Source organism: Dreissena polymorpha, chromosome 5, assembly GCF_020536995.1.
Source record: "Dreissena polymorpha isolate Duluth1 chromosome 5, UMN_Dpol_1.0, whole genome shotgun sequence".
NCBI lineage: Eukaryota > Metazoa > Mollusca > Bivalvia > Myida > Dreissenidae > Dreissena > Dreissena polymorpha.
The window spans coordinates 39488021-39513318 of NC_068359.1; the positions used below are offsets into that span (position 1 = coordinate 39488021).

At 33.8% G+C, this 25298-nt stretch overlaps 1 protein-coding gene across 1 annotated transcript in view; it reads right to left on the reverse strand.

Annotated features, from left to right (window-relative positions):
• Window positions 1-1506: 1506 nt before the first annotated feature.
• The window catches only part of LOC127882459 (uncharacterized), a 152474-nt gene continuing 128682 nt past the window's right edge, over window positions 1507-25298 (reverse strand). Inside the window, exons 41-46 of the mRNA XM_052431098.1 lie at window positions 16800-17010; window positions 16027-16133; window positions 7300-7476; window positions 3580-3755; window positions 2842-2998; window positions 1507-2488 (exon numbers count right to left, since the gene is read on the reverse strand). Coding sequence (XP_052287058.1) covers window positions 2235-2488; window positions 2842-2998; window positions 3580-3755; window positions 7300-7476; window positions 16027-16133; window positions 16800-17010 — 1082 coding nt within the window. The 3' untranslated portion in view covers window positions 1507-2234. The remainder of the gene's footprint in view (window positions 2489-2841; window positions 2999-3579; window positions 3756-7299; window positions 7477-16026; window positions 16134-16799; window positions 17011-25298) is intronic.

The following is a 25298-nucleotide window of genomic DNA, read 5'->3' on the forward strand; positions in this document are numbered from 1 at the left end:
ATTGGGAAGCGGCCTTTGGACATATGTGACCTCATCGCTACGCACAACAAAAGGATTAGCGCTAAATGAACTGCCATGGTTAAGTGTTGGTCATTGGTATTAAATAACTCTTACTCTTATGGTCAGAGAGTAAATATTGCCCGATTCTTTAGCATTATCGAGCAACGAAAAACAAAATTATAACAAATCTTCTGCTATATTAAAACAATGAACCTTGTTAAATTGTTATTAATGTCCATGTGCCATTCTTCATATACATACATAGTTATATATTTTTACATTGCTGAGTCTTCAATATTGTCTCTTTGTAAGATATATACGCAAGGCCAAACAAAGTTGCGTAGCGAATATCCCTACACTACCAAGCGAAACAGACCCGACCTGATACTACCTTCTGAAACTGACTTCAAAGGACCCGATCCTATCGCTTGATTGGTCATTGTCGGCTCGGGTACTACTAACATGTACCCCGGGTACTCTTAAGTATACTTACTGTTACATGTACCCCGGGTACGGTAAATATACTTAATCCAGAGGGGGTAATCACGTGATAGACAAGATGGCGACGTCCATTCCTAGACAGTTATTTTTCGCCGTTTTATACCCTTTATTACTTCTGTTTATTTTTTAAATGACGCTCACTTTCCAGCCATATCAGTAAGAAGGTGATTAGCGTTTACTTCGTATTTTAATTCGCTTTATATCTCGACTTTACTCGGTTACTAGATTTTCCATTTTTATTTGGACCATTTTGTTCGCGAAAATTGTAACATCGCAACATTCTCTTAATTTTGAGTCAACACATATAATATATGATAAGGTTGCTGCTTCACGTGAACTTTGACATTCTGTATAAATCAAGTATGGAATCTGTGTTATTCTTTATGCTATTTTTACCAAATTTCTCCGTAACATTTGTTTTAGAAGTCATACGATTAAAAGTAAATCATTAAGTCTGATGTGTTCCATCAAAGAAAAGAATAATTAATCTTTAAATCACGCATACAACAAATAGTTACTACCGTTGTATTATGTACGTTTAGGTTCCTTGACAGATTGGGGGTCGTTTACAACGTATTCTAATATTCTGTCAAATGCCCAATTTTTACATTGACCTGTAAAGCATGATCATGGGACAGCCCACGATATCTACTGATAATTTGGTGCAAGGTATCGTAAAATGATTGTACAAGATCAAAGTAACTGTCTGGATGATGCCAATAGGTGATACTTGACTCACTCAATATGACCTTGGCCTTTGAGATAGGGACATTATTTTTTCAAGAGGCTTGTTGTCTTCACATGCATATGTGGTTGATTTACAATTATATGCTTCACATCCGAAACAGCTTTTGTTTGACCTATATATACATGCCAAAATGTAAACGATGACCTCTAAAATAGAGCTTATCTTTTAAGTTCGAGTAAAATAATATAAGTAAGTCTGTTGAGCTTACGACAACCATGTCTGACTAGTTTTTCAAGAAAGTTTATTTCTACGAAAACTCTTGAAATGCCTCAATGTTGAAGATTTGTCGAAATGTAAAGTATAAATGTAAAAACAATAACGGTGTCAAATCAAAGCCGCATACATAGAGAAGCAACACGGTAGAAAATAACACCACCCTCTCTTGCATCATGTGTACTTTTAATTTCGATAGAAAGTATTGAAAAGAAAAGAAACATCAATTGAATACGATACTGAAAAATAAAAATTGGCGTTGTAATCCATTTGTTTTATGATATATTGCATAACTCAGAATATTGTAAAAGGAACACAAGAAAATGATTACGCAAAAACAATTTCATTAATTACGGATACTTTTATGCATTTGTACGCATGCAGTTTTCACATGATTAAAATATTTCACAAAAGGCACACACACAACCTTTTTGCCAAGAATAAATCGTATAATACAACCGCACTCAGAGTTTTAGATTAAAAAACAAATATTTTGCATTTCTGATAAAAGCCTTTCAACAACTAAGTATACAAATGTTCCTGAACATACATTTACTTACAGGATTTCATTCGTTAAATGTTTTGTTACTAAAAAGCTGTTAAACAGATGGCAATATAATTCAGACAAACAAGTCAAAGATGACGTACATAACATATCATAAATTTTGTTATGGTGAAATCCATATATACCCATTTATCTTATTGAGGGTTTAGTTGTTAGATTTTTATTGAATTATGTAAAAACAAAATGTTTCGTGGATCCGCATATGTGTCAAGTTTCCATACACTGTGGTGTTAGCACATGAATTGCATCATCACTCCGTTGCTGTACAGGCCTCTTGATACTTGTAATAATTTCGCAAAATTTGTGCCTCGCTGTGTACTCTGCCTGAACACAGTTATTATTGAAACAAAACATCATACACTCGAAGACCGTATTGATATAGAAGTTATAATCTTGTCCTCGGTCTTGTCCTCGGTCTCCCTTAAGAAATCCTTTTTCCACCATATATACAATAACACACCCTGAAACACACACGAATTGATAAATGAAAAATGATAATATACGCAGTCAACGAAATGTTATCATATAAACACTTACTATAACTTACTTGGGTATACATTCAAAATGATAAACACATTACTAGAGAAAGTTATGCATTTACGTATTAGATTATATATACATATGTTACGTAGCAGGGATGGGGGCGGGCAATGGGAGCTTACGTTAAATGTATAGATAACTTTATAGTGTCGTATATAATGTATACTATATTATGTTTTATAATCGCTATACATGTATTACCAATATGAATATAATGTTAACATGACAACTACAAATCGGTTGTTAAAATATAATGTTAAAATATAAAAATGACCTTTCCGTTGAAGTGTTACTGATCTATCGTACAATTCAGTTTCATCATGTTGAAACAAGTAGAACTGATTTCGCCGTTGATCATGTACAGTCACTTGGCTGGGTATCCATCCGTACCGAATTGTGCGCAATGTAACTCCAATATTAACTGATATGATCTGAAGTAAAGGAAAAACATCAACTATATCGTGTGTCTATTTTCACGTGCGCGAAGGTCTTTTCATTTTTCAAAAGGTATTTGACGACAGTTTTTTGCTTTAATTGTTATAACATGTCAAATTTATAACATATATATGTCATGATAATTGTAAGTAAAATCTCGGGTCAATGTTTTGAATATGTACCGAACAAAAATAAAAAGAGTACAATAAATGAAATGAAATAAAATCAAATCAAATGAAATCAAATTCCAAACTTGACTATTATAATTGTCATGTTGTCGAACAAAAGATGTATATACATGTGATTGACTTGTGTAAGTATATTATATTTAGTAATGTAGCCTATTCCTCAGTGTACAGTTTTATGAACACTTTGTATTAATAACTGTACCGGCACATGTAAATATAGATCTGGCATTTCAATATAAATGATATTACTACAAACGATGAAACTTATACTTTACTTTTATATCGAGTACCAAAAATACCTGTTAATTATTTAGAACGTATTTTTACTTTGTTTTAAGAGAACAGTCACCACAACGAGAAGTCCATAAACATCTGTTAATAAAACGTACAGTTCCAACATCAGGAAGGAACATATTTTTGTCTTCAGTGCTATTTCGATCGAATCGTCCAGGAAGCCCTATATTCCCAGTGTCCCCAGCTGTTCCTTTCAGCCTAATGTACACGTTTCCGTCTGTACCAGCTCCAAATTTATTAGCAGTGACAACGCGTATTGTATAATTGGTACCTTCAATAAAAACACCAACATTTACGGGTAAAAATATTGACAGGAGTCGGGTATCTCTAGAAAAAAGATAAATGAAGGATATGAAAACACAGTGTATACAAAGATGATCACTTCCACAGCTCTATTGCCAACATGGTTAAAATATACCAGCAGAAAAAGTATATACGAACTTTGTGACCCATTTCACTTTGAGAAACCCTTGAAATATGTTCGGTACGGTCTTTTAACAATCTATTCACACTGCAAGGCACAATTTGCCTTGCCATTTTCCCTGAGATAACAATTAGTATTCTCTGTCATAAATATAATACAAGAGGAACTATATGATTGGTTACGAACCCATATTATTCGGTACCTTTAAAGTGATATTATTTTTTTTTTTTTTTTTTTTTTTTTTTTTTTTTTTTTTTGTTTTTTTTTTTTTTTTTTTTTTTTACCTGCAAAATTTTATTCACTCCGTAGAATATTACATACATTATGAATTTCATATAACAAAGTAGTTCATGTATAGCAATTTGGTAATTAAATTCAAACATACATTCATATACAATTATAATTGAGTTATAGTACAAGTATGTAACAACAACAACATACACTAGTTTGTTCAATACAAACTAAATTAGTGTTGAATATAAGTATGTACATATCATTTAACATAAAAAATTGCACATTAGAAAAAAAAAAAAAATTAGTATGGGTGCTGAATTGCATTATATACGCAAGCTGATAATGCAGAGTTTACAAGAACAACAAAACAAATTCATATGTATTAGTTGAATTATGTGTTATGGTTAGTTATGTCATTATATGTGATGTCAGTAAATATTTTCACAAGGGACCATATTTTTAATTCTTCATCTGATTTAATTGTGCTTTTGTAAATTTCAAAAGTTTGTTTCATTCTGTTTACAAGTCCGTACTTTGAGGGGATTCTGTTTTTTCTTTGACAATGAAAGATATACCGTTTAAGCTCTAGGCAAACTATATTTAAATCATTCATTTTTGGATTAATAATTCCAAGTACTAGATCCTGACATGTAATGGGAATATGTATGCTTGGTCTACTTCTACGAACAATATCAACAACAAATTTAATAATTTCTTGGGTATATGAAAGTGATATTATGGGCATCTAACAGTTTATAGGTGTCTATCGCAACCGTTGTTTATTTTTGGTGTTTTCACTTCATATACACTTATATTTGTTAATGCAGCATCAACATACTAAAACAATATCCCGGAAAGAGAAAAATAATGCATTTGAATATCAACCGTACTTTCGTTTGACAACTGATCATGCATGTACAATATGAACCTAAATTTAGTTTTAGTGCACCTAAATTTAGTTTTAGTGCAGATTCGTTCATACGACACAAAGACACAATTTTGTTTTACGGATCATTTCGGCTTAGAGGACTGGGTGGGTCACGTAAGAATATCGAATATAAAATATATTTTTTATAAACAACTGGTAGCAAGATGAGTTGCAGTTAATTGGTCAGTAACCACATTTTAACTAATTCTTTTGACCTGTTGATTATTTTCAGCTTAATTCAACAGTGCAAAATGCCCATAATGTCGCTTTAAATCGGACGCTAAGTATTGTGGTCAACAAAATACGAATAATTCTAACTGATTTTAGATTAATTCATTATATATATGTACCCTGAATGAATCATAAATGTGACATCCCATATGTTCAACGGTGAGACATGAATTGCAAGTACATTAACAAAAGTGAAGCATGAATTTATAAATCATAGATTAAAATGTCTGAAAATTCAAGTGCAAATAATGTCGTTATTGAAAAATAAATCATTATGAAATGTGTTAGGCTGAACGCTTAGTGAAAGAAGTGCAAGAAACATTAGTATATTCCGACCAAATATAGTTCACCCCTAGTGCATGTAAAATGTAACGTCTTATGAAGAATTGGATAAAGCATCATCTGACCAAGTGTTTATAAGAATGAACAACTAGTTGATATACATTATCCATTGTGTAAAAGTCTCGAGCATACGATTATCTGTCCGCTATTTGATCGATACTCGCCTATATTTAGTAATACCAGTAAAAAATAATTTACGGAGACATAAGTCGGTTACAGCATTAAAATAGATTTTCACATTGATTTAAAACATAAAATATTATCTCAATCTATGATACTTATGAATTTGTGGCGTATTCAATTAAACGATAAAAAAATACATCTTTATAGCTATTACTTGTAGCAAGGAGTCATATGAAGTAAATGTGACGTGCATGCAATAATGCGTAGCCAACTTTCAACATTGAACCATTTCAATTACTATTTCAGAATATAGCTATATGTAGACTATACAATCATCCTCTGACAGATAATCACAGTCTGATGTACACACTCAATGAGTAAAAGTGTCCGCAAATATGTACAGTTCTAGAAGTTACAAAATGTATGTAGATAATATATTTTCATTCTGTAATCAATGTAAATAAGTTTAAGTTTGTTAATCTTTATTTCAAAATTAATGAATTCTGAAATCATCTCCTTTTCTATTGGAATTTATACTAAAAAATTGGTGCATAATATAATCATTACAATATGCTATATGTCGGTCACCTGTCCGAATGCGTACTTTTATAAACAAAAATAACCAACAATTGGTGCATAATATAATCATTACAATATGCTATATGTCGGTCACCTGTCCGAATGCGTACTTTTATAAACAAAAATAACCAACAAAGACACGCCTACACCAATGAGTTTTTGAACTAAACACATGACTACCCACCCAGAGAAAAAAACAAAACTAACATAATTTGTATTCGGGCATGTAGTCAGTGTTCTCACATAATTACTACAAGGATGTTGTTTGCATAAACATATCAATTCTCAACCTCAAAGACCAACAAGGGGCAAAGGTCTGTTATAACATTGATCTCTGTTACAGTTATGTGCCTTGGGCATTGTTTATACATAACCACGTCAGTAGAATATGACTATATTTAATATATATTAAGATATGAAGGATAATATAATACTCATATTTAATGAGTAAATATGTATGCAATCATTGTAATGGTACTTAATGAGTGTCACTATTTACAGAGATACTTCTTGTTTTTAAACATCGATCTGACTTTTAACTTACGCACTTTGAAGTCAAACTTATGTTCTTTAAATAAGACATGATATAAATGACTTTAAAGAACGCACCAGGCTTTCAATGACTATTTGTTATATTTGCAGCAATGAATAGTTGTAAAACTGAAACCATATGTTTTTCGCAAATTGAAACCATGATTAAAAAAAAATAACGTGGAAGAATTATGGCCATTTACAATGTCGACCATTTTTCACCCAAAAACACTTAAACATGTCAAGTCAATACTTGTTCTTTGTAAATAGATATGAAGTAAAACTGATCTTCCACTCAAACGAATCTAACAGGAGTATGACGCGTTCGCAAACAAAAGAATGATACGTTTAACGTGGAGAATCACATAAACAGTCAAGCATAAAATAACTAAATTATAATTACATATTAATTAGGATACAGACCTGGCACACAGCTTATTTCCTTCGACCATTGTCCACTTTTGCAGGTAAGTGTTATGTCTCCGGAACTCGGAACGTATCCAGTTTCACAGTTCCTATCGGTTATACTGATAGTCTCACCGTCATCATAGAACTGCTTTTCCATATTGACTAAATCGCCTTCAGGTTTAGCACAACCAGCTGATAAATCAACAGAAACGATATCAAATATAACAAGAGCACCGCCTTGCGGGTGCAGACCGCTCATCTATTTTTTTTAAAGGTGAAGGGACTCTCATTTTCAATCACAAAGGAGGGAGGGGTGGAGTGAAGAGGGGTGTATAGTGTGGGGTTGTGGACATTTATTACATTATCTTCCAAAAAAGCGAATTTTTTTTTTAAATAAATCGGGGGCGGGGGGGGGGTGGGGGGGTCGGGGGTGGGTGGGGGTGGGGGGAAGGGCGATGGGGGGGGGATTTTTTGGGTGCGATGGTTGGACGGTATTTCAAACATAACCGTTTAAAAAAAAATTGGGGGGGGGGTGGGGTATAGTGTGAGGGTGTGGTGGTAATTTGTGAGATGATCTTAAAAAAAAAAAGAAAAGAAAAAAAAAAAAAAAAAAAAATTAGGGGGGGGTGGGGTGGGGGGGGTGGGGGGTGGGGTGGGGGTATAGTGTGAGGGTGTGGTGGTCATTTGTGAGATGATCTTAAAAATAAAATAAAAAAAAATAGGGGGGGGGAGGGGGAGGGCACGGGGGACGGTTTGGGTGGAGTCTATTGTGGTATGTCAGGTAAGAGTAGTTTCGTCAAAGTATCAATCAAATCTAATCATAAATAAAGAAGTTATGGCAATTTTAGCAAAATTTAATAATTTGACCTTGAGAGTCAAGGTCATTCAAAGGTCAAGGTAAAATTCAACTTGCCAGGTACAGTAACCTCATGATAGCATGAAAGTATTTGAAGTTTGAAAGCAATAGCCTTGATACTTAAGAAGTAAAGTGGATCGAAACACAAAATTTAACCATATATTAAAAGTTACTTAGTCAAAAAAGGGCCATAATTCCGTAACAATGACAACCAGAGTTATGCAACTTGTCCTTTTACTGTACCCTTATGATAGTTTTTGAGTGTTCCAAGTATGAAAGCAATATCTATGATACTTTAGGGGTAAAGTGGACCAAAACATATATCTTAACCAAATTTTCAATTTTCTAGTATAAAGGGCCCATAATTCCGTCCAAATGCCAGTCAGAGTTACATAACTTTGCCTGCACGGTCCCCTTATGATAGTTAATAAGTATTGCAAGTATGAAAGCAATAGCTTTGATACTGTAGGAATAAAGTGGACCTAAACACAAAACTTAATCAAATTTTCAATTTTCTAAGTATAAAAAGGGCACATAATTCTGTCAAAATGCCAGTCAGAGTTACATTACTTTGCCTGCACAGTCCCCTTATGAAAGTTAGTTAGTGTTGCAAGTATGAAAGCAATAGCTTTGATGCTTAAGGAATAAAATGGACCTAAACACAAAACTTAACCAAAATTTTCAATTTTCTAAGTATAAAAAGGGCACATAATTCTGTCAAAATGCATGCCAGAGTTATCTAATTTTGCCTGCCCAGTCCCCTCATGATAGTAAGTAAGTGTAACAAGTTTGAATGCAATAGCATTGATACTCACTGAGAAAAGTGGACCTAAACGCAAAACTTAACCAAAATTTTCAATTTTCTAAGTATAAAAAGGGCACATAATTCTGTCAAAATGCACGCCAGAGTTATCTCACTTTGCCTGCCCAGTCCCCTCATGATAGTAAGTAAGTGTACCAAGTTTGAATGCAATAGCATTGATACTTTCTGAGAAAAGTGGACCTAAACGCAAAACTTAACCGGACGCCAACGCCAACGCCGACGCCGACGCCAAGGTGATGACAATAGCTCATAATTTTTTTTCAAAAAATAGATGAGCTAAAAATAATAGAAATAGAAATAACAAGCAAATTTATTTAGTTGATATCCCCCGCAAATTAATTGTGTGGAAGGCGGATGTATGGACTGACGAACAACGCCAATTCCATATCCCGCCGCCTTTAGCGCAGGATAATAATTTCTTTAGAAGATTCTAAACCAATAAGTTTTCCATCCTAATATTTTCTACCTAACACGATTCTATACATGTTAAACTGCAAAATGCACTACATGTTTAATGACAAATAAATGTTCTGTTCATCTGGCATACATACAGCCTTACATGTTGATAGTATTGCACTGGTTTAGCAGGAAACCTTTCATCGTTATGCATAAAAAAGCTTACTTTCTTAGTACAACAGGTACAAAAAAATATAAATGCGCGATTAAGTGACTGAGATTTATAATTGTATAGTAGTGCATGTTACATTATTATTTTCCTTGTGCAAAGAAATGTTAATAAGTTCTGGAAAATAACCCTGAAAGTTATTTAACCTGTAGCATGCACATACAAAACATGAACATGAAAGACACAAAACCACAAGCTTAATCACATAAAACATAAAACAACACAGACACAACAGCATCAAATATTAGACTTTGTTTTGAGAAAGCAACTACAAATAGGATGAAGTTTGAACTTTTTGTTTGTTAAGCAAGACGTGGTCTACTTTAGTCTTATATGGTAAAATGACAATGTTATGTCATAAAAGTCATAAGTGGTTGAAGGTAAAACAAGGATCACTTTCTACTGGGTCATCAGGATGGGACGAAGAGACACTAGTTAAATGTTTGGTAAAGTTTGGTACACTATTGTAAAATGGAACTTCTTAACATCTTTTTTTGTATAACCCAATCATTAAAGTATTAATTGCAAAGGTCACAAGATATTTTAATATTAATTGAAATTAAATCAATAATTGTTTTATAATTAGAGGGTTCTCAACAAGCAAGATTTAAATAAAGACCAATATATTCCAAATCTGATGCGATCAGTGTTGAACACATTTCCGAAGCTGTAAAAAAGTAAACAATAATATTCTTAATTGAAGGAAATTTTGACAGTATTCTCTGGCTTTATAAATATCAAACTATCCTTTACACAAGCTATTAAAACCAAATCGGAAAGGAGATTGAAACCGAATTGAGGCCAAAAACAGTTTCCAGAGCATTTGCTCATTGTCACTGTAAAATGAGGCAACACAATATCAAGTTTTCAGGGAACTGAAAAAAAACAACAGATATACAACTTTGATTGGAAAACATCAAAGGCTTCCTTTATGGATCCAATCTTTTAGACAACAATAAATAGCTGCAGTGATGACAGACAAATGACAGAGAGAACATGGGAATGTGACCAAAGGGAAAAATCAGTTGACATTTTCTCGTGTGAATCAGCTATCAGGACATGACAGATAATAAAACACACCCAGCTTTCAGTAAATGATTTTTCAGATGAATGATACACTCACTTTATTTAAGTGACATGAAATTTCGTGGCTTGGTAAAATCAGGCATATTCGTTGGATCATAATTTTTTTTGTGTGTATAATGTCTGATGTAAGACTATGGACAGGTTTGTTGCAAATTTGATTTTGTGGTTTATCATGTGTATAAAGTGTCCCGCACATGTTAATCTGGAAGCAAACTTCATGTTCATATTGAACTTTTTGTTTCAAGGAAGGAGATTTTCAACAAAGATCCAGTTCATCCAGAAAGTGTCATTCGTGATTAGCCTCTGCAGATGCACATGCATTAAGGCCGGTTCTCCAAGAATGGGGCTCATATGTTGATTTGAATTGTATATGTTGAAGCCTAAATGATGCACACAAATAATTGTGAAAAAAGCACTTCAATTATAAACCAACATTTCTTTACAGTCCCACGTATTTCTTCATAACATCAACAACTGTGTTAAAGCCTGAACAAGAGCCATGTTTACATGGCCAGCCCCGCCGAAATGTGTTTGCTTGTATGAGAACATTTGTTTTAGAGAGTAGAATAATAGTTTAAGAGTTATGCTCCGGACAAAACGGATACAAATTTACTATTAAATAATGAAATAAACAGAGATCATTAAACAACTACGGCCGATAGAGTTATGGTTCATGTTCACTGCACTTCTCCTACTTGCCATCTGTTTATATTTATAGTTTCAAGTAAATCCCTTCAGTAGATTTATAGTTATGCTCCGGACAAAAATTTACTTTGAAATTAAATAAAGGGAGATATTTCAAAAACTAAGATAGATAGAGTTATGTTTCTTAGTCACTGCATTTCTCCTACTTGCCATATGTTTATATTTCAAGTTTCAAGTTAATCCCCTCAGTAGATGTAGAGTTATGCTCCGGAAAATATTTACTTTGAAATTATATAATGGGAGATAATTCCAAACCTCAGGTAGATAGAGTTATGGTTTTGGTCACTTCACTTCTCCTAGTTGCCATCTGTTTATATTCTAAGTTTAAAGTAAATTCATTGAATAGATTTGGGGTTATGCTCTGGACAAAGTTTCGGACGAAAGGAGGGGCGGAAAGACGGACGCAGACTATTACCATACCCCCTTCCGAAATTAAGTCAATCCCTTCAGTAGATTTAGAGTTCATCCCTTCAGTAGATTTAGAGTTATGCCCCAGACAAAACGGATACAAATTTACTATAAAATTAAATAAAGGGAGATAATTAAAAAACTACGGCCGATAGAGTTATGGTTCATGTTCACTAATATTTCTAGTTTCAAGTAAATCCCTTCAGTAGATTTAGAGTTATGCTCCGGACAAAAATTTACTTTGAAAATAAATAAAGGGAGATAATTAAAAATAAGGTAGATAGAGTTATGGTTCTAAGTCACTGCACTTCTTCACTTTCCATCTGTTTATATTTCCAGTTTCAAGTAAATCCCTTCGGTATATTTAAAGTTATGCTCCGGACAAAAATTTACTTCGAAATTATATAAAGGAAGATTTAAAAAAACTAAGGTAGATAGAGTTATGCTTCTTGGTCACTGCACTTCTCCTAGTTTCCATCTATTTAAAATCTAAGTTTAAAGTAAATCCATTGAATAGATTATGGACAAAGTTTTAAACGGAAGAAATGACGGACAGACGGACGGACAGACGGACGGACAGACAGACGGAGACTATTACTTTATCCCCCTCCGAAATTTCGGCGGGGATAATAATAAATATCCAGCTTTATTGTTCAAAATTGTACTTTCAATTAAACTGCATCGTTCGTAAAGATGAGATTTTTAAATCTTAATAAGATATGTGGGTGTTTGACTTATGACTTATTACACCAATAATCAGCATGGACATTTTACCAATTTCCCGTCAATAAAGCTATAATGGAAAGTCTGGAAAGAACAAACATCATAATGTTCGTGCCATTTTAAAAATAATTAAAAAGGACAGCCAAGTATAAATTTCAACTGGGCCCTTAAATCCTTTGTACAGTGTTTGCATTGTTCCCCATTATTGTAATAAAGGTCACATTTTTAATTTCATTGGAAGTGTCCTTTGTCTCCATGCAAGGAAAGTGGGGGCCTATTTTATAAATGTCTAATAATTTCTGCACAAGGCATTGACATTCATTATTTTGTCTAGAATCTCAATTTGGGATTACCAAATGTCTTGGAAGTGATTTGCATTAATTATGATGTGTCACTTGAGTTGTGATAGAATGCCTGTGTTCATGGTAGTGTCAATCAATGTTTTGGGGGGGAAGACAGTGACCTGGCCACTGATGAGCTCTAACTCTAAATCTACTGAAGGGATTAACTCTAAATCTACTGAAGGGATTAACTTGAAACTTCAAATATAAACAGATGACAACTAGGAAGAGTGCAGTGACCAAATACCATAACTCTATATACCTTAGTTTTTTTAATTATCTCCCTTTATTTAATTTCAAAGTAAATGTTTGTCCGAAGCATAACTCTAATTCTATATAAGGGATTCACTTGAAACTTAAAACATAAACCCTTTCTTTATATGGGATTCACTTGAAACTTAAAACATAAACCCTTCATTAATTTTATAGTAAATTTGTGTTCATTTAATAGTAAATTTGTGTTCGGAGCATAACTCCAAATCTACTTAAGGGATTTACTTCAAACTCCCTTCATAATAATAATAATTTTACATTAAATTCTTGTCCAGAGTTTAACTCCAAATTTATTTCAGGGTTGTTCTTGAAACTTAAAACATACCCCCCCCCCCGCCAAAAGGCGAAAGTCTTTTTTTAGATTGCACGTTTAAGGAAAAATACAGTGATCAAGAACAGTAACTGTTTATAGTCTTCTTTTTTAATTACATCCCTTTCTTTCATTTCCATATATTTTATTCTCTACAGCATAAGTCCAGCACTATATAACTAATTGATCCTTGAAATATAAATAGACGACACAGCTTCCGTGTTTTACAAATATTATTCTACTCTCTTAAACAAATGTTCTCATACAAGCAAACACATTTTGTTTTGTTAAGAAGGTTCTTGTTCAAATTACGAAACAAATATACGGGTAATCATTCATTCATCATAATTAAGTGTAATAATTCAAGATAAAAAATAACATAAGATCATCAATAACATTTAAGACAAACTTATGTTGCCAATTTTAAATTATAACAATTTAAAATTATTTTACAATTACACCGACTTTATTGTTCAAAGTTAATTCATCAACAAACAAACTACATCACAATTATGAAACATGTGAATCATGGTTCAAAAGTTCAAACATGATCAATGCCATAATATTTAACACTGGAATGCATGCTATGCCAGATGGTTCATAGACAGCTTATTATATTGACATACACTGTTAAACTAAGATTCCCCTGCAATAATTCAACAAGAACAGGTTTTGTAATATTGGAAGTCCCTATGCAATTAATCAATTGCAGACGTTTGCTAACACTTTGGCTTATCGTGCAGACGGGATTATCACACCTATATCACACCCATTAAAGCGCCGATGATCAATATATTAAGTTTAATCCTGTTAATTTTTCTGATACCACATTACACTGATATGACACTCTGTTGGGCTGGGCAGGTTCATCCTTGGCTTTGCTTAAGTTCTGATGTGCCAACAAACATATACAGAGCTCCAGATAAGGTTTTGTGAAATTCTTAAATTACTACCAGATTTACAAAAAGAATTCTTAACTCTGAAATTTTATTCTTAACGTTACTACTAAGTTTTGGAAAATAATTCTTATTTTTTCTAAATGACCTAAAAATAAATAATAATGGTTATTTTCATGCAAAAAAATCAAAATAAACATACTAGCAACATTATTTATACGAGTTCAACAGTGTCTTTTCAGTATTATACAATTTTATTTTTCTAATACCTTCATATGCCCAAACTGTGTTTAGATTGCATGCCTTAGATGAATTTTTACATATTTCACAATTAAAACGGGTCTCCCCTTCAATCTTTTCAACGATTAGCCACGGGACTTGTCCCTTCCACTCGTTCAATGTTTTTTTTTGTGTGTTTAAGTTTGGACTCGTCGTGTCGCGTTTTTGCTTAGCTTTTGCGACTGTGTCGGCAACTGAACATACAACATCGTATAAGATCTTTTCTATAATGTCTTTCTAAACATTTAACTTCGGCTCACTTTGCGTACAATATGTTAAAAGCGTGTTTTTGGACGCTTTGCAGTTTTTTAGGACGCTCTCTTGGCGCCGCCATTGTTTTTTGACAGATAGACTGTATACGCCGCTTTTATTGGAAAAAATGCGCTTTGTTAAACAAACCCGATAACCATTCTATATAAGCACCGCAAAGATCTTTATTACGCGAAAAGAACTCAATAAAAATCGATACGAACCGATGTAAAAATAATATTCGTAACTTGATTTTGTAATTCTTAATGGTACGACAAGATTTTAAAATAAATACGTAACGGACTTGAAAATAATTCGTAATTACGAAAATACGACCCTTATCTGGAGCTCTGATATATTAGCTTCCAAATTAACAATAAATCCAAATGTTCAAGAAACAGCAGAAACAAAAAAGATGTGTTTGTGAAACACTTTGTCCCTCCCCCCATATATTTGACCTTTGACCTTGAAGGATGACCTTGACCGTAACCACCCAAAATGTGCAGCTCCATGAGATACACATGCATGCCAAATATCAAGTTGCTATCTTCAATATTGAACAAATTATGGCCAATGTTAAAGTTTGACGCAAACAAACCAACAAACCAACAAACAAACCAAACAACAAACAGGCAGGGCAAAAACAATATGTCCCCCAGTATAGACTGGGGGACATAAAAAGACACGTGTTGATCACATTTTGGAAAACATACCCCAACCTTCATAAGATGAATGCATCAAAAACCATTCTTTTGAACATTTATTAATGAAGGGGAACTTTTGTAGTCATCATTCTAAACGTATTATTGGTCCATAGGGATTTGTGAGAATATAGTAATTAATTATTTGTCAATTTGTTGACATAGAAATAAACTATCAAAAGTATTTAGTATAACGTGTACAGAACACAATACATTCAGCTATAAAAAATTTAACTAGTGTACCATTATAGTGTATTATTAATTAATAAACAAATTACAAAATATTTTTATAGTTAAATAAAAGGAATAAAAAGGAATGAAAGGACAGAAAAAACAACACAATATTAATACCATACATGATGCAATAAAATCTGTGCTTGTAATGCTCTAATCTCTACACTGTACAATGGTCAATGCTGGTTGCAAGGTGGTGCGGATATCATGCTACCTTAGCAACGGGACCTTACCATGATAACAGAAATATTCAATCTCCAGATATTTTGGGGTGAATGGGCAAGGGTCACCAAATATGGCATTTGAGGCCTGTACATCACATGATCGTTTATGATCGCACCTACAAAATTGCAAACATTTTTGTGAAAGTAGTTATAATAATATTGGCTTTAAAAGACTTGAAAAAATGCAATGACAGGACATATTACATTAGACACAAACATTCATTAATCTGTAAAACACCACATTCATACTTACAAAGCAAATTATTACTGATACCATATTAATTCTAATGGGTATTGTTTGAAAGGTCACTTTTTCAAACAAATCGGGATTTAGCCAATGTGATGGACAGGGAGTTGATTATCATAAATGCTTTAAGGAATTCAAGGCGTTTGGTTCCTTATTCAGTTTCAGTATTCCAGGGTTTTTGTTCAAAAGCAAGAGTACAGTTAATTCACAATCTGTTTTAAATTAATGTTTTGTCATAAAAAAATATATAATTAACATTTCTGCACAATACTGGCCCTTTAGAATTACTTGTGAACATTCTATTGTTAAGACTCGGTATAATCAAACTAAATGTTTTACCAATGAAAAGTCTTGAAACATTTTAACTTAAATATCAATGTGTTAAATATTGAACATTATGACCGAGATGAAAACCCCTTATATTTGTCGAACCCGATCTAGGCAACTGCTATTAAATAAGAAGCTTAAAACTCATACAAGTAACTTTAAAATTAAAATTCATCATAAATAAGTATATGACGTGTATAAGGTTTACCTTTCCGAAACAATGCGTATGGAGTCCTTCGCGCTACACTGGACGTTCCAGTCTCTGTCAATGCCATTCTTCCCACAGACGTTGCGGCTGAATCTTCCATAGTTTGCTAGCAGCACACGGATATGACCCTCTTTGCAATACAGGTTCACGAATCTGTTCTCGCACGCAAACGAATTGGTTTTCAGCTCATTGGGCGGGTATTTTGCTGGATCTGTAATTTGGGAAAATATGGTTTATGTAATTTATTAAGAAAATAAACATATTAAGTTTTGATACTGATTATGTGCACACATAATTCAACTTCATTGCATTCCAAATTGGAAACACAATTTTTTTCAGTTTTGATCAAGTTTCATATTGAGTGGGTCAAAAATGGGGCTTCTAGATAAGGCGTCATGGCGGTCATATTTTCAATGGAAAAGAAAAATATCTAACACATCAGCGGTTTGATTAGAAAAAAAGTTCAGAGCATGTTTTATGAAATCTTTTATTTGACCTGATGACCTATTGTTGCCCAAAAGACCCAGATTCAAACTCATCTGAGACATCCCTGGAACAAAGTTTTGTCTTAACAAGTTTAATGTAAATACAAGTGGCCTCTCACTTGTTCATAAGTTTTTTCTTAAGTTTAAGCTTGTGACCTCGTTTTGAATCCCATTGTGCTTAATATACTATTGGAATAGAAATTCTGACCATGATTCATGATGATTCAGCAACAAAAATCTGGCCTAAATAGCATTTTTAATATTATTGTTCCTTAACTGTGGACCAAACATGACCCAAATTTGAACTTTGTAGAGATATCAATGGTACAAATATTCTAAGTTTCATAACTATTGGGCAATACATGTAGATTTTAGAGAAATTCTTTAATGAGTTTATTAACCTACTTTGCGATCCCGTGATCCAAATTTAAAATTGGTCAAGTAATCATTGGAACTAACATTCTGACCAAGTGTCATTAAGATAGGGAATTAAATGCGGCCTATAGAATGTCCACAAGGAAAATGTTGCTGACGGATGAGCTTGACAAACCAAAGACAAAAAGTTTGATATAATATATATTTTTTATAAACAACTGGTAGCAAGATGAGTTGCAGGTAATTGGTCAGTTACCACATTTTAACTTACACTTTTGACCGATTAATTCTTTTCAGCTCAATACAACAGTGAAATATGCCCATAATATCACTTTAATATACACTAAATTTTCAGAGTGCTGCAGAGTGAACACAACATCCGTCATGCCATAAGTGGAAATAAAATAAATAAGTTCTTAAGGTTAATCATCCTTCATTGAGTATGGGATTCATTGGTATCATTTTGGAAACATGATTAGTCACATATATTCACTTTGTAAATCATTTCATCGTCTCCATGATGATGTTTGAGTGGATGATGGTTTACTTCATAAATATAATAGGTAGCAACAAAAAAATACACATGAATCTGACACTTTAAGGGATATTACCTACTGTGCCTACTTATTGTCATTGCCAGGGATATCTAGTTTAACATCAACAAGGTGGTGGTCTGTATATGGGACAGCTTTTGTAATTGAATGAAGGTCTGGCAGGTTTCTGATGATAAGATCAAATGTGTCTCTAAGGCTGTAGGTGGGAGTGGTTATATATTGCTGGAGAGAACACTCCTGTAAGAATCTGTTGAAGAGTTCAGTGTTTCCAGTCTGATTAAAGTCACCCAGTATAATTAGATTCTGTAGATTTCTTATATGTGCCTGTAAACTTTGGAGAAACATTTGAACTGGAAAGTTAGGAGGTTTGTAACCAACGATGATGTTATATGTTATTGGATTAGAAAGTAATTTCAATGTCCGAGTCTTTAAAGTTAAGAATTTGTGACATTTGACCTCAATGTGTGACCTTGAGCTTTGCCCCTATGATTATGGGTGTTTAATGTGAAGTACCCCAGATGATTGAGAACAACTATGGCGAGTTTCATGGCTCTGGCTCATGTGTTAATGGATATAAAGCTCTAAGCTTATAGTAAAAAGCATTTTTTCAAGATACAAACGGTCGTAATGTCGTTATTAACAGATGGTGTACACTGCCATTTGGCGTGCATCATCCTCTTATCCATATATATACTCATACCAAGTTTTAATGAAATCCGCCATAGCACTTCCAAGATATGGCTCCGGACACAAAAGTGCCGGACGGACGGAAGGACGGACGGAAAGACGGACGGACGGACGGACAACGCCAAAACAATATCCCTCCGACTATGTCGGGGGATAAAAACGTGAATACATACTCAAAAGGCGAAACAGAAGGTAGCTCTAATTCATGGAATATGTACATTCTGGTTTCTCACTGTTTGTAAATTTAAACAATGCAGCAAATACAGCTGAACATAGAGTTTGCATAACTTCTTCAATGATTGTTAACTTACATAATTCGCAGTAAGGTCCTTTGAATCCCAATAGACATTCACACCGGTCATACGTTGCAATAATTCAACTCTCAGCTTTATAACCCAGAGGGTTGCTGATAGATGCAAAGTATATCATGTTTACAATACAAATAAACAATGGAATTACAACCAACAATTATCTTAGAAAGACATACGGCTTTGATTGTGGTTGGTGCTGAGGAAGATTAAAAGCTTTATACCGATGAGATCAAAGATAGCGAATGCCGTTTTCTGCGCATTTTTTAGCTGTATCACACGCAATCTCACTGATGAAAGTTCACCGAGTTAATGTGATAGCGTTTACGTAACGTTTCTGGTACTGGCTGCGAACTGACCTTGATACCTCGCGGTTTGAATGGAATGCATTAATTAAAGTGAGGTAACTATTCCACTGGTGGAACTAAGGCTTGTTTAAAGCTTTTTTACATTTACATGCTTAACGATCAATATCGAAAAAAAATAATATATACTTTCGCCAAAAAGTATATCATAATAGAAAACAACAATACTTATATGATCTAAAGTAAACGCTTGCTCAAAGTACAAAACGGACGTAATAACTTAATATGAGAACACCGCCTTTAAAGCCACACACCTTTGGCATAGTAAATTTAAGTATAAATAAGAAACATATTTTATCTATGCCAATTAAAATATATCTGGTGGTTACAAGGTAGAAATCCGTCTTTTTTGCGCTTTAAATCTTAAAAATAATCGCGTTTGTCAAAATGGACGTATACATATAGAAATCCTACTTTCGGTTTTAAAATCAAAAAATAAATAAATAAATTACTTGCTAACTAGGCTTTATATTTATTGACAATTTTGCACACTTTCAAATTGTATCTATATGTATTGATTAACGTGTTTTTCATTTCAAGGTGTGTGGCTTTAAGTACAACGCTCTGGCGCTGAGAATATTGTAGTCTGCTTGTATTATTAATTCAAATGTGAACTGAAAACACACTATCGTGAAATATTTTATTAGCATCATTTCGTGTCGTAGAACTCCCACCAAGAATATTTACATATAGAAGGCTTCGTTGGTCATTATACGAAATAAGTGTGATGTAACCTTAAGTCGATAACTATATTCAATATAACACTGTTCCAAATTTCAAAATGAAAATGACAGCGAGTAGTGTGTTGAAACATCGTCGTGCTTTTTAGGTTGCATGCATAGGATAACGTCCGTAGGCTGCCATTCAGGTAAACTTAATGTGTTTATGAAGTTTATTCATCGCTCTCCTTAATTGGTCACGAACGACGTCCGTTTAGTGATGCGCACGAAATCTGTATATTGTGTATACGAAGGGGTGCATATGGACTCCCAGAGCCGTCATAGCAAAATTCATCAAAGGCTCTGGGAGTACGTTTATATGGACTAACCGGTCATGTGCTATAGACGAGCCCAAATTCCGACACACATGTCGCATACGGCTGGAAGATATGAATTTGGCATTGACGGAAGAATTGTTCGAACGCTAAGTGTATACAATACATATTGTTTCAGAATATCATATATATAAGTTTAAAAACTTGCTGCACATTGCAAGAAAATAATTTACTTTTATATGTAGTACAAATATTTGTATAATATGAAAAGTATATAATACTAAATGTCACACTAGTTTAAAAACACGACCATGCGTTAAATTAAACATTGCGCCTATTTCTTAAATAGAAGAAAATTTACATCCTTAAACTGGGTATAACTTCTGCAGTTTCAAGTGTCACTATTTATTAATACATGATGAAATGCCATTTTAAACAAAATTGTCTCACAACAATCATGGACTTTAAAACTCATGTATTCTTGAAAATATTAAGCTAAAATAATGCAGCTTAGTATGTCTATACCACTGTCTTCTTGAAACAAGATAACAGACAGATTCAACATTTACATTCCCAACTATTCAATAAATACATATATATACTTATATATTCTTTTGATACATGTCTGAAATCAAATAGTGATTAAATTGTTTTGTATTAACATGACAAACTTATCTCTGAAAAAGAAACATTAACTCTTTTTATGTTATATTTATATTTGGTCCTATTAGGCAATTCAATTCCAATTACAATGAAAACAAATGGGCCATCATGGCACTGGGTAGTTCACCTGAATTCAAGGTACATCAATTGTCGCGAACTTCAACTTATGACGCATTTTTTACTCTTCTTGATTGAGATTCAAGCATGTGCAAGATATTGTGATCATCAAAATTATGATCAAATTTAATCAAGATTAGGTAAATAGTGTTGCTTCTATAGAGCTAACAATGATGTTCTAATATTTGATCTGGCGACATTGTCTTTGAAAACATGTGACCCGGAGTCGAACCAAGCCTAGATATTGCCAAATTAAACATTCCGATCAAGTTTCGTCAAGACTGAGTTATAAATGTGGCTTCTAGAGTGTTACAAGTCTTTTCTATGATTTCAATGTTGATTTCGTTTTGTCAAAAACATGAACCAATATCGATCCCGATCTGTAGATATGATTGAGCAAACAATGTAACGTCTTTAGCGGTAACAGGCAAGAAATTGACGGCGCACATCGCACGTCGCCGGACAGTGATCACAACAGCTTACCACGATGAGCTGTTATAATAGTTAAAACAAACAAACAATTACAATTTTGAAACAAAATGGTAACGGCAACAAAAGCAAGCGAGCGCGCTCGACTTTCTTTCCGCTTTGAAATATAATGTACATTCATTGTCAGTCACCTGATATAATGACCACATAGGAATATTTGAAGCTGAACGCATTGAGTGAACATATACTTTATATAAACTTAAAGTTGATGGATAAATTTAAACGAGTAATGTGACCATGCCAAGAAAGTAGATTATCAACTTTTTATCAATTTATTTAGTAGACAGTATGATTTACTTTGCAAGCAAGACCCAGATGGCCTAAACTACAAATTAAACCCTATGTCTGCATGTAAGAAACCCTAAAACAAAATTACAGCACACAATATTCATTCAACCAAACGTTCTCGATCGGAAACTCTTGTTTAATATACAGTGACATTGATTCAACTGTTCGCGATAGCAATATAATCCTAGGTTTGCGTGTAACCTATATACACACAACATTTCAGCGATTTATCTCCTTATACTGATCGTGACCAAACTGGCCTCAAATGCATCCCTATATAAGGTGAACATGTCAGTTAGAGATAGAAATTCTTGAGCGTAACGTTTACCTGAAGTACAAACAGTAAAATAAGGAGCACTACTCTTATACATTGCATGTCAGACCTATTGGCTTTGGTAGGCGACCGGCGTGAGAATCCATAAGAACTGTGTGAAGTTAAAAATAAATATCTGATTAGTAATAGAGGTATGTACTCGTTGCATGCACATTTAAACCTCAATTGCACCTTCCGCGAAAACCTTAAACGGACGTTTCAAAGTAACAAGCAGATCAGAGTCGGTGAATGTTCCTGAGGACCATGAACACATATGAAGAGTTTTTGCAATATATACGTAGTACATATGAAGATGTTTTATTTTGATCTTAAACCAAGTTTTCACTGCAAAATGGTGAATAATTGTGCTAAATTGCAAGTCAGATTTATGGGACTTATTTAGAGACCTCACACTATGACTCCGAACATAATCGTGGATTTTCTGATGAACACCTGTAGTAGAAACAGTACTTTGGAGATATTGCACGTTTAACTTTACGAGTGCATTTAGCGAACACCGACGCCGGCGTCGACATTCGTTCGAGTAGAAACGCTCTGATTCTTAAGTATATAGTCGAGCTAAGAATATAGAGAATGATATCTTGGACATAACCAATTACTAAACAATATCCATCAAGTTTGAGATAAAAAGAGCATACACATTATGTGACCGGGCTCGAAACTGCGATTTAAAGTCAAGCGCTCTACCAGCTGGTCCTCGTCAAAAATAAAAGGGCAATGGGCCATAAGGCGCTCTCTTAAGATCCAAAGAAACTAGACTATTCTGAGAAAGTGCCTGCTAATTCATAAAGATGGGACCAAAAGGGTGACTTCAAGAGCATTGATATGTTTTTATTTGACCTAGCGACCTCATCTGGAGCTCACATGACCAAGTTTCCAATCTCAGCCGATATTTAATTGGATCAAATGTTCTGAACACGTTTTATGCATATTGTCCAATAAATTTTGCTAATAGCGTCAACAAGTTTTCACTATAGCCATATAAGGAAAATTGCCCCGGCCAACGGAGGCCATGTTTTTCAAAAACCGGAAGAATTTCAGAACTCGACAGAGATGTCAATATAACACGTGTTCTGTCTGACTTTCATGTTGATTGCACTTAAAATGTGACTTCTAAAGTCATATAAGGAAAAATGCCCCGCCCATTTGGTGTCATGTTTTCGACGAACCATATCCATTTTTGAACTCAGCCGAGCAATCATTACACCAGATTTTTTGACCAAGATTCAAAAAGATTTGACCATAAATGTGACTTCTACAGTGTTAACAAGGTTTTACTATACATGTCGCCATAAAAATGTACCGCCCAAAGCGGACCCAAACCATTTTCGAACTCAGCCCAGATATCATTTCAACAAATTTTCAGAACAAGTTTCATGAAGATTGGACTTAAATGTAATTTCTAGTGTTAACAAGGTTAACTATAGCAATGTAATAAAAAAACGCCCCGACCCCTGGTTGCCATGTTTTTAACGGACCCAATTTTTTTCGAACTCAGCCCAAATATCATTACAACAAATATTCTGACCAAGTTTCATGCAGATCGGAATAAAATGTAACTTCTAGAGTGTTAACAAGGTTTTACTATGGCCATATAAAGAAAAAAGAAAAATGCCCCGCCCTCTGTTTTGTAACAGACTGGAACCATTTTCGAGCTCATCTAAAATATATTACAACAAATCTTCTGATTTAGTTTCGTGAAGATTGGACAATAGACGGGACTTCTAGAGTGTTAACAAGTTTTTACTAAAGCCATATAAGGAAAACTGCCCCGCCTCCTGGATCCATGTTTTTTAATAAACCGCATCCATTTTTAACTCGTCCAATATATTATTGTGACACATGTTCTGACCAAGTTTCTAGAAGATTGGGGTACACATTTCTTGAGTGTTAACAAGGTTTTGCCATAGCCATATAAGGAAAATGCCACGCCCCCTGGAGACCATGTTTTTCAACAGACCGGAACCATTTTAGAACTCATTCAAGACATCATAAGAAAAAATGTTCTGACAAAGTTTCACGAAAATTGGAAATATACGAGACTTCTAGAGTGTTAACAAGGTTTTACAAAAGCCATATAAGTCAAACTTCCTCGCCAGATGGCGGCAATGTTTTTCAACCAGCCGGAACCCTTTCCGATCTCTTCCAGGATATTATTGGTTCATATGGTCTGACCAAGATTTATAAAGCTTTGGCAATAAATGTGGCCTCTAGAGTGTTAACAATGAAAATGTTGACGACGCACGACGGACAAAAGGCGATTACTTAAACTCACCATGAACACGCCCAGGTGAGCTAAGAAAGAAGAATACACTTTTAATGCAGAATAATTTGACTTAACACATTTAAAAATACAACAAACAATTTTATAAATATTATAATCGCATGTGAACTAGCAATTACCATGATTTTTTTTACAAATAAAAAGCGACTATTCCTAAAGCTAAATACATTTTAGTCCCAAACTTAACGTATTTTCCAAGATTGTTGTATTTTTGTAAACAATTAAACATAAAGAAGTTATATACACAAGACGCATTTCCCCGCACGTCTATGCACATGGGCGCATATCTATAATTGGATCCTTAGTTATATCACTGACTTTCCAACTTGTGGTTACATTTTTTAATAATGCAGAAATTCAAGTCCACAAACACCACATTACTCTAATAATCAACATCCAAAAATATGACATCGAAATGAAACCAGGTTTTCAACACTTTAGTTATAACTTTGATTTTCATAATTATGCAACCCCAAACAAGCATGAATATAAGCTACCAACACATACACTATCTTAAAAATAATCCATAAAACTCAAGCTTTTTAGCGTTTTCTTA